At 38.5% G+C, this 11,658-nt stretch overlaps 1 protein-coding gene across 1 annotated transcript; it reads right to left on the bottom strand.

Annotated features, from left to right (window-relative positions):
• Positions 1–9,167: 9,167 nt before the first annotated feature.
• LOC133656184 (histone H2A) lies at positions 9,168–9,628 on the bottom strand. The gene has a single exon (XM_062057091.1). The coding sequence runs from the start codon at positions 9,605–9,607 to the stop codon at positions 9,224–9,226; it is 384 nt and encodes a 127-aa protein (XP_061913075.1). The 5' UTR covers positions 9,608–9,628; the 3' UTR covers positions 9,168–9,223.
• Positions 9,629–11,658: the final 2,030 nt, after the last annotated feature.

Below are 11,658 nucleotides of genomic sequence, written 5' to 3'. Positions count from 1 at the left end.
TTGTAGTCAAAGTAAGAAACTGACGCTCACTTGCGAGAAGGCCGGTATTATCACAGAAATGCGGACCTGAAAGAAGACAGCTGATGCAATCTTGGTTAGGAGGGGCGTTACTTAGAAGCACCTCCCCTTTTCTCATATGCCCACAATGCTCCCTATGTTCTTGTCAAATGTCATTCAATTCACATTTTATCAAAAGAGATAGTAGAAATAAATAGTACAGATGGGATTTATGAACTAGGGATGGGCGATACCACACTTTTAGGATTCGATACGATACCGATACTTTTTCTTGCATTTTCATCGATACCAATACCGATACCGATACCAATAATTTCTTATTGGCAATTTTTTGTCAGTCCAAAATATTATTACTATTGTTATTATTTAAGACAAATCACAAGACAAATACAGACCATTTATACCACATTTACTATGGTCAATATATAATAAAAGTAAAATTAAAATAAATAACATAAATATGAAAAATAAATTCAATATTATATATAATAATAACTATATATTATATATAATAATAATTAAATATTAGGGCTTTCCAATTAACAGTCAAATCCGAATTGCAAGAAGCTGCAGTTATTTTTTAAAGTTTGTGATATAATTAGCAATTAATGAAATATGAAATAGGCTAATGTTTTCGAAATGTAAGAAATCATGTAACAGATTAAAACCAAAATCACATTCAATCATATATTCAAGATTTTCTTGGAAAAAAATAAAACTGTAATGCAAAAAAGAAGAATCTCCAAATTGTATCTCTTTCTTATCTTGTTTTAAATACTCAAGCAATTTTCAACTAACAGTAAATTCCCCAGTGTGGAAATTATTTGAATTTAGGATAATCATTTAAACAAAAATATTCAGTAAACATTACTAAAAAAAAAAAAAAAACAATGCCTGTTTTAAGTCAACAATTGGACAACACTGGATATGACTGGGCCAGCTCTATACTCTGCCAGGTACAGGGGTGTCCCAGCACATAGTAAGTTAAGTAAGTCATCAAAAACATCTGAAAGTGATGCTTGCACCCCCCACACGCCGTTTTTTGGTTTATATCGATACTTTTTTCAGAAAAGTGATGCCAAATGAGTAGCGTGTGAGTATCGATATATCGATACCACAGGATCGATACGCACATCCCTATTATGAACATACACTGCAAAAAGTCAGTGTTCAAAAACAAGAAAAAAAAATACAAAAAGTAGGAGTATTTTATTTGGACTAAGCAAAATTATCTGCCAATAGAACAAGAAAATTCGGCTTGTCAAGACTTTCCAAAACAAGTAAAATTAGCTAACCTCAATGAACCCCAAAATACCTTAAAATAAGTATATTCTCACTAATAACAAGTGCACTTTTCTTGGTAGACAAAAAAAATTAGACCTTTTTGCTCAATATGTTGAAAAATATTCTTAAATGAAGTAAATGCTAGTGACATTATCTTGACATAATATACGCTCGGCATCATGTTGTTGTTTTTTTTCATGCTTGAAGTAAGAAATTATTATTTAAAAAAAAGTAGTTTTATACTTGTGAGTGTTGATGACACAGCTTTGCAACAGTTGATATTCTAGTTTCAAGCATGTTTTACTCAATATAGGTCATCAAATCTCAGCAACAAGCTGTAATATCTTACTGACATCATTTAGGAGCAAAACACTTAAAACAAGTAAAACACTCTAACAGAAAATCTGCTTAGTGAGAAGAATTATCTTATCGGACAGAAAATAAGCAAATATCACCCTTATTTGAGATATTTCATCTTACTTAGTGTAAGAGTTGTTGAAACTTACACTTAATATTTTAGTTTTAAGGGTTAATATTTTTTGTTGAAAATTATGTTACATTTTTGGTAAATAAGACACATTTTGTTTACTATAAAAAGGGCAATTTAATTCCTTTTGTTACACCGCTATTCTCGCAAGGTTTTGGTTTAGTATTAGAGGTTGCGAGACCTGCATTCGCCCAGACATGCAAAAGACTTTGAGCGAGCCATCAGCCGCAGCAAGAACATTTCGCTAGCTGAACAAAGTATTTTGTCATATTGTGTCGAATTATTCTGTATATTGGTAAAGTACATTGGTTTAATTATTGTACGCTCATTTAGTATGCACAAGACTGAAATATTTGCTGCCCAAGAACCTCCGAAGTGGCAGGCGGCCACGAGGTAGCTATTTTGTTTAGCACTTTATTTGCCTGTGACTGATCTATGTCTAAAGCATTGTATTTCATGTCTTGTCCTGTAGTTTTCACGGCATAAACCCAAGTAAAGAGCCCGTCTTTAAGAAACCGTGCCTGTGTTGTCATTTCGGAGCCACGCTTAGATTGCAGTTTTTGCAGTGTAAGTGTATCCATGGAAATTTTAGATTTTATGAGGTGTGTGTATGTATTTAGAAGTATAGATAGGTCTACTTTATACCTTTTGTTGCATTATCCTTTCCATCCTTACCCTTTCCATCCTTTGTAACTGAGCTACCTTGTGGAACAATTTAGACTTTGACTTCCTTTTTATTGTCATTCAAATTTCAACTTTACAGTACAGATAAGAACACAATTTTGTTGCATTAGCTCGTGGTAGTGCAGGATAAAAGAGCAATAAGGTACAGATATAAATAAATAGATTACTGTACAGATAAATATATTGCACTTTTGCATATGCATCCACATTTATGGATGTATGTTATATTGTCTTATCCATTTTGGGGGGAAATCAATTATTATTGATATATATATATATATATATATATATATATATATATATATATATATGATAAATTATTATTTATTATTAAATCCAATGCCCTTGACGCAAATCCCACAGGGGTGATGGAAGGATGGGCAGCGCCTGAGAGCTGCGGCCTGCCACCATGGCCCCCCACTCCCTCCCCTCTGTTGCTAGATATCTGGAGATGTACGTTGTAATATGTATATGTGCTTTGCTATGGAGGTTTTTTCTCACTTTAGACTGGGCCCCCTTGGGATTTTTTTAATCATCCATCCCCAGCGTTTACCTTTTCCCCATCTTTTACGGGGCGCCTTGTGGCGACCCATCAGCATTCCTGTTCTGTAACCCTGTACACTGTTTGTTTGTCTCATCTTGAACGGCTTTGTGCTGAAAACAAAGTTTTGTTGTGCTTGTGCAATGACAATAAAGACCTCTCCTATCCTATCCTATCTTATTATTATGATGCGTTCAAGAGTCTTACGGCCTGAGGGAAGAAGCTCTTTTGTGGATCAATAAAGTTTGTCTAAGTCTAAATGTTAGGGCTGTCAAAGTTAACGCGATAATAACGCGTTAACTTTAAATTTCAATAACGGCACTCGTTTTTTTATCGGGCAATTAACGCAAACATTTAATTTTTACCCTTACTGTAGCGGGGGGGGATTTTGCTGTAGCTCACTTGCTACTGATGAGCCACAAGCGAGTAGAAATGGACAAAGGAAAGTTTACCTTATGGAAATATCAGGTTCACAGCCACGGCAAGGTGTTCCCCCGACAAGAAAGGACTATTTTTTGCCATGAGGAGAGACGACATCCCTGCAGCAAACGTCTGCTGCACCCGTCAATAAGTGGGCGTTGTTTCACTTACGTGTTTAGATTACAGTTGAAGTGCGGTGATAACATAACATTTGGATTACTGTTACAACAGCAGCAAAGGCGGTTTATCATCGGGGGCTCACTTTTGGCAAAAACTCGCTCTTGCGGCGGTGCCTGCTCAATTGGCAATGCTTTGCGGCGGTGAGACCAACGCTGTAATATTCACCGTCGACCCGTTTTAAATAAATACTTGTGAAATCTTGCAAAATACCTGTTGACTGTTTAAGAAAAGAATCAGTAGTATTGATACCCAGGTTAATATTGGTTATGGTATTAGTTTATTTCGAACACGCATATTTTAGTGTCCAGCTATGAAAATATTACATGTATAATTAATAATTCCTAAATTAATTCTCTATGTTCTCAAATGCGGGTTCACTGTATACATCAAACCTGAAATATTGTGTTAACTGTTGATGAAAAATGTGATTTATAATTATCTTTATGTCCAGGGTGTACCCCGCCTTCCGCCTGAATACAGCTGAGATAGGCTCCAGCACCCTCGCGACCCGAAAGGGACAAGCGGTAGTAAATGGATGAATCTTTATCATGACTACTATTATATTTCTATTATAAACTTGTTCTTAAAATAATTGTGTTGTTCTTTGTAACAAAAGGGAATTTTTCGATCACTTTAATACTGTTATTTTTATGTTGCTGTTTTTAACTAATTAAAAAATGTCTACGAATAAAATAGTTGTCTTGTAATCGCAAGCAACTAAATCGGCAAATCAATAAACGGGTTATACTTGTATAGCGCTTTTCCACCTTCAAGGTACTCAAAGCGCTTTGACACTATTTCCACATTCACCCATTCACACACACATTCACACACTGATGGCGGGAGCTGCCATGACTGCGACCCATCAGGAGCAAGGGTGAAGTGTCTTGCTCAAGGACACGACGAGGTTGGTAGAAGGTGGGGATCGAACCGGGAAACCCTCAGGTTGCTGACACGGCCACTCTCCCAACCGCGCCACGCCGTCGTAACGTTGCAAGTAAATAGTATCGATATCAGCGATACTAGCTCTGTACTTACTTGGTTTTGGATGGATACCAGTATTCCCAGTATTAAACACAACTACACTACAGTGAGCTTAAAGGCCTACTGAAACCCACTACTACCGACCACGCAGTCTGATAGTTTATATATCAATGATGAAATCTTAACATTATAACACATGCCAATACGGCCGGGTTAACTTATAAAGTGACATTTTAAATTTGCCGCTAAACTTCCGGTTCAAAACGCCTCTGAGGATGACGTATGCGCGTGACGTAGACCGGCGAACACGGGTATGCCTTCCACATTGAAGCCAATACGAAAAAGCTCTGTTTTCATTTCATAATTCCACAGTATTCTGGACATCTGTGTTCGTGAATCTGTTGCAATCATGTTCATTGCATTATGGAGAAGGAAGCTGAGCAAGCAAAGAAGAAAGCGATCAAATGTTTGGAAGCCGCAGCTGCGTACTCACGGTACCGTGTATCCAACTCAAAGTCCTCCTGGTAAGAGTCTCTGTTGTCCCAGTTCCCCACAGGCCAATGTGTATCCAACTCAAAGTCCTCCTGGTAAGAGTCTATGTTGTCCCAGTTCTCCACAGGCCAATGGTAAAGCTTGACTGTCATCGTTCGGGAATGTAAACAATGAAACACCGGCTACAACGTAGCCGCTACGTGTTTGTGTTGCTGCAGCCGGCCGCTAATACACCGCTTCCCACCTACAGCTTTCTTCTTTGCTATCTCCATTGTTCATTAAACTAATTACAAAAGATTCACCAACACAGATGTCCAGAATACTGTGGAATTTTGCGATGAAAACAGACGACTTAATAGCTGGCCACAATGCTGTCCCAAAATGTCCGCTACAATCCGTGACGTCACGCGCAAACGTCATCATACCGAGACGTTTTCAGCAGGATATTTCCCGGGAAATTTAAAATTGCACTTTAGTAATCTAACCCGGCCGTATTGGCATGTGTTGCAATGTTAAGATTTCATCATTGATATATAAACTATCAGACTGCGTGGTCGGTAGTAGTGGCTTTCAGTAGGCCTTTAACTTCATTTTCACACATATTGTTCATATTGTTAAATTGTTAGTATTTGTTAATAAGGTTTAATTTTTACACACTTTGGGGGCAAAAAAGCAAGGTTTGGACAATCATTAAAAATATCGGGACCAACATTGGTATTGGTATCGGGTTGATACTAGTCTGATAGGATCGTTACTCACATCTGCTCTCTCAGGCTCACTTTGCCCCCTCCACCTCGGACTACTGACTTAATTTTTCACAAATATCTGCTTGCAATGGAAGTAATGCTGACATCCTGTAAAAACGTTGTCACACTGATGCAGTTCTGTTATTTTACTCTATTTTAAGAGCAACACTTTAGATATCATCATACATATTAGCTGTATTAGAGTGTCCGCCCTGAGATCGGTAGGTTGTGAGTAGGGTTGGGTATCGAGTATCGATTGGAACCGGGACTAACTTTCCGATTCTCCCGGAATCGTTCAAAAGTTTAAATTTCGATTCCTAGTTTCGATACCCAGTCCGCCGACCGTAAAAAAAGAATAAGTCCGCCGACCGGAAGAAGAAGCCGCTAAACACCAACGAAGAAGCGCCCACCGCCGGAAGTGTTAGCATAGCCGAGCCTATGTAGCCGAGCGAGTCAGTCAAGCATGGATAGCGGGCGTCGGCGGTCGAAGTGTGGCTTTATTTTACTAAAAAAAATTAAATATCGGTGAAATGTAACACGTGCGACAGGACTGTTTCGTGCTTAGGAGGGTGCACGTCGAACATGATGAAGCACCTCCGAGTACAAATAAATGCGTGTCCCGTCTTCGACGCGCTGCGCCGACCGTCCTCCTGTGCCTCTTCCTCTGGCTTCGACACCCAGCCTGGCACCTCGGTGACTGCATCGCAGTCCGAATCCGGTAAATAAAACAATATGTATGCAATAAATAATGTGTTTTGCGCCAACGTCAAGGCAGCTAACAAATTAGCCCGCGTATTTTTTCATAGACAATTTACAACCTGCTAGCCAGGCTCCGCGATGTGGTCAGCGTACTCCGTCCACCGTAGCGGCAATGGGGAAGATGTCGGTGCCACAGACGGAAAAATGCCACAGAAAGGTCACTGCACACATAGTCAAAAGACTGCATCCCTTTTCAGAGGTGGAATCTCCAACATTTAGGTTAGTTAAAGGCCTACTGAAAGCCACTACTACCGACCACGCAGTCTGATAGTTTATATATCAATGATGAAATCTTAACATTATAACACATGCCAATACGGCCGGGTTAACTTACAAAGTGACATTTTAAATTTGCCGCTAAACTTCCGGTTCGAAACGCCTCTGAGGATGACGTATGCGCGTGACGTAGCCCGGGGAACACGGGTATGCCTTCCACATTGAAGCCAATACGAAAAAGCTCTGTTTTCATTTCATAATTCCACAGTATTCTGGACATCTGTGTTCGTGAATCTGTTGCAATCATGTTCATTGCATTATGGAGAAAGAAGCTGAGCAAGCAAAGAAGAAAGTTGTCGGTGCGAAATGGACGTATTTCTCGAACGTAGTCAGCAACAACAGTACACAGCCGGCGCTTCTTTGTTTACATTCCCGAAAGATGCAGTCAAGATGGAAGAACTCGGATAACAGAGACTAACCAGGAGGACTTTTGACTTCGATACACAGACGCCTGTAGAGAACTGGGACAACACAGACTCTTACCAGGATTACTTTGATTTGGATGACAAAGACGCAGACGTGCTACTGTGAGTATGCAGCTTTGGCTTCTAAACATTTGATCGCTTGACCGTATGTGCGCAACTTTTTTTTGCGTATGTACGTAACTTTTTTAAAATATATAAGCTTTATGAACCTTGGGTTAGGTGAACGGTCTTTTGGGCTGAGTGATTGTGTGTGTTGATCAGGTGTTTGAATTGTATTGGCGTGTTCTATGGAGCTAGGAGCTAGCAGAGGAGCTAGGAGCTAGCGTAACAAACACGCAGGTGTTTTTATGCAGGATTAATTTGTGGCATATTAAATATAAGCCTGGTTGTGTTGTGGCTAATAGAGTATATATATGTCTTGTGTTTATTTACTGTTGTAGTCATTCCCAGCTGAATATCAGGTCACCCCCGGCTCTCACAGCATCTTCCCTATCTGAATAGCTTCAACTCCCCACTAGTCCTTCACTTGCACTTTACTCATCCACAAATCTTTCATCCTCGCTCAAATTAATGGGGAAATTGTCGCTTTCTCGGTCCGAATCTCTCTCACTTCATGCGGCCATCATTGTAAACAATAGGGAACTTTGCGTATATGTTCAACTGACTACGTCACGCTACTTCCAGTAGGGGCAAGCCTTTTTTTTTATCAGATACCAAAAGTTGCAATCTTTATCGTCGTTGTTCTATACTAAATCCTTTCAGCAAAAATATGGCAATATCGCGAAATGATCAAGTATGACACATAGAATAGATCTGCTATCCCCGTTTAAATAAAAAAAATTCATTTCATTAGGCCTTTAAGCAATAACGTTAGAGCTAAGCTAATTGATACTGGGCTAAACAGTAACAGCAACAGTACATGTTTGTTTATGTTTGCAGGGATATGGTGAAAACTCTCAACCCAAAATACATACCACCTTCCAGGGACTACCTGTCAAACACATTGCATGGTACAAGAAACTTTGTTTTAGCAATCAAGAATATTTCAGTTGATTTTATCCTTCTTTGTGGAGACATTGTTGATTGTCACGTCATGTTGGGATGTACTTTGTGGACGCCGTCTTTGCTCCACAGTAAGTTTTTGCTGTCGTCCAGCATTACGTTTTTGTTTACTTTGTAACCAGTTGAGTTTTAGTTTCGTTCTGCATAGCCTTCCCTAGGCTTCAATGCCCTTTCTTAGGGGCAGTCACCTTTTTTTTATTTTTGGTTTAAGCATAAGACACCTTTTTACCTGCATTTACAAAGCAATTAGCTAGCGGCAGAGTATTACACGGTTACTCTGCCCAGCTCTAGACAGACCGACACTCAACAACACATCATTTGCAGACTATAATTACTGGTTTGCAAAAAAATAATTTGAAGCCATATTTAATACAGTGGTTGAGAACACTGCTATGATTGGCTAATGAGGAAAAATTCACCTATCGTTAAAATGGCACAGTAAAACTGCAACTAACCAGTCTTTAGAACTGCACTTTCAAACAATGAAATCTAGAAACAGATCCATTTGAGCCATACTGCTCATCTCTGGGACGCACATGTAAAAGTGCAATATATATGTGTACAGTAACCCATTTATTTATACATGCACCTTATTGCTTTTTCATCCTGCACTACCATGAGTTGATGTAACACAATGTAGCTCTTATCTGTACTGTAAAGTTCAAATTTGAATGACAATAAAAAGGAAGTCCAAGTCCAAGTCTAATCACTGGGCTGCTGATAACAGCACACAACTAGTGATGTGTCACTACTAAAAATTAAGGCCTGCTTTTTTAAGCATGCAATAGTGAAAGTTTTTTGCTCTTTACTGAGATCGTGAGTGGCTCTTAGAAGAGCCGTTGTGGTGATTAGGGTGTGAAGTAGTTTACTTCTTGGCGGCCTTCTCGGTCTTCTTGGGCAGCAGAACAGCCTGGATGTTAGGCAACACACCGCCCTGGGCAATGGTCACACCTCCGAGGAGTTTGTTGAGCTCCTCGTCGTTGCGGACAGCCAGCTGAAGATGACGGGGGATGATTCTGGTCTTCTTATTGTCGCGGGCTGCGTTTCCCGCCAACTCCAAGATCTCAGCGGTCAGATACTCCAGCACTGCTGCCAGGTAGACAGGAGCACCGGCGCCGATACGCTCGCCGTAGTTGCCCTTGCGGAGCAGACGGTGGACGCGACCCACTGGGAACTGCAGTCCAGCACGGGAAGACCTGGTCTTGGCCTTGGCTCTAGCCTTGCCGCCGGTTTTGCCGCGTCCAGACATGATTTTCAACTGTATCGAGTAGCTCAGTGTTCCTTGACAAGTGAACGTTGAAGCCCTGCCAGCAGACTATATAGTGACTCCCATGCTGATCTGTGATTGGCTGATTTGTCGGGGAAGCTGTTGTCCAATCAGCAACGAAGTACCGCCCATTTCCGTGTGTGTGTAATAAGGCGCTTTGAGTACCTTGAAGGTAGAAAAGCGCTATACAAGTATAACCCATTTATCATTTATCATTTAAAACACCGCAAAAACGCAGCAAAAATATAGATTTAAAATACATTTAACTTACAGTTGTGTTGTGTTGTATATGCCACTAAAATAATACAAATGTAGTGTATATATCACTAAAATAATACAGATGTACTGTGTATACCACTAAAAAAATACAGACGTAGTGTATACACCACTAAAATAATGCAAATGTAGTGTATAGATCACTAAAATAATACAAATGTACTGTGTATACCACTAAAATAATACAGATGTAGTGTATACACCACTAAAATAATACAAATGTAGTGTAAATATCACTAAAATGATACAGATGTACTGTGTATACCACTAAAATAATACAGATGTAGTGTATACACCACTAAAATAATACAAATGTTGTGTAAATATCACTAAAATAATACAGATGTACTGTGTATACCACTAAAATAATACAAATGTACTGTATACATCACTAAAATAATACAAATGTAGTGCATATATCACTAAAATAATACAGATGTACTGTGTATACCACTAAAATAATACAGATGTAGTGTATACACCACTAAAATAATACAAATGTAGTATATATATATTACTAAAATAATACAGATGTACTGTGTATATACCACTAAAATAATACAAATGTAGTGTATACACCACTAAAATAATACAAATGTAATGTGTATACCACTAAAATAATACAGATGTAGTGTATACACAACTAAAATAATACAAATGTAGTGTATATATCACTAAAATAATGCAGATGTACTGTGTATACCACTAAAATGATACAGATGTAGTGTATACACCACTACAATAATACAAATCTAGTGTATGTATCACTAAAATAATACAGATGTACTGTGTATACCACTAAAATAATACAAATGTAGTGTATATATCACTAAAATAATATAGATGTACTGTGTATACCACTAAAATAATACAGGTGTAGTGTATACACCACTAAAATAATACAGATGTAGTGTATATATCACTAAAATAATGCAGATGTACTGTGTATACCACTAAAATAATACAGATGTAGTGTATACACCACTAAAATAATACAGATGTACTGTGTATACCACTAAAATAATACAGATGTACTGTATACACCACTAAAATAATACAAATGTAGTGTATATATCACTAAAATAATACAGATGTACTGTGTATACCACTAAAATAATACAGATGTAGTGTATACACCACTAAAATAATACAGATGTAGTGTATATATCACTAAAATAATACAGATGTACTATGTATACCACTAAAATAATACAGATGTACTGTATACACCACTAAAATAATACAAATGTAGTGTATATATCACTAAAATAATACAGATGTACTGTGTATACCACTAAAATAATACAGATAAATAAATAATGATAAATGGGTTATACTTGTATAGCGCTTTTCTACCTTCAAGGTACTCAAAGCGCTTTGACAGTATTTCCACCTTCACCCATTCACACACACATTCACACACTGATGGCGGGAGCTGCCATGCAAGGCGCTAACCAGCAGCCATCAGGAGCAAGGGTGAAGTGTCTTGCCCAAGGACACAACGGACGTGACTAGGATGGTAGAAGGTGGGGATTGAACCCCAGTAACCAGCAACCCTTCCGATTGCTGGCACGGCCACTCTACCAACTTCGCCACGCCGTCCCTATGTAGTGTATACACCACTAAAATAATACAAATGTACGTGTTGTACGTGTGCGCACGTACAACACTTAAAACCTTCAGTATATCAGTTTGTGGAATTAAATTATTGAATGGATTAAGCAAAGAAATCAAACATTGTACTAATATAATCCACT

This window comes from Entelurus aequoreus, linkage group LG08, assembly GCF_033978785.1.
Source record: "Entelurus aequoreus isolate RoL-2023_Sb linkage group LG08, RoL_Eaeq_v1.1, whole genome shotgun sequence".
NCBI lineage: Eukaryota > Metazoa > Chordata > Actinopteri > Syngnathiformes > Syngnathidae > Entelurus > Entelurus aequoreus.
The sequence above is the reverse complement of the archived record's forward strand: the minus strand, read 5'-3'. Positions and strand labels throughout refer to the sequence as shown.

Coding starts and splice junctions, on each gene's coding strand:
- LOC133656184 (XM_062057091.1), bottom strand. CDS start 9,607: ATGTCTGGACGCGGCAAAACCGGCGGCAAGGCTAGAGCCAAGGCCAAG.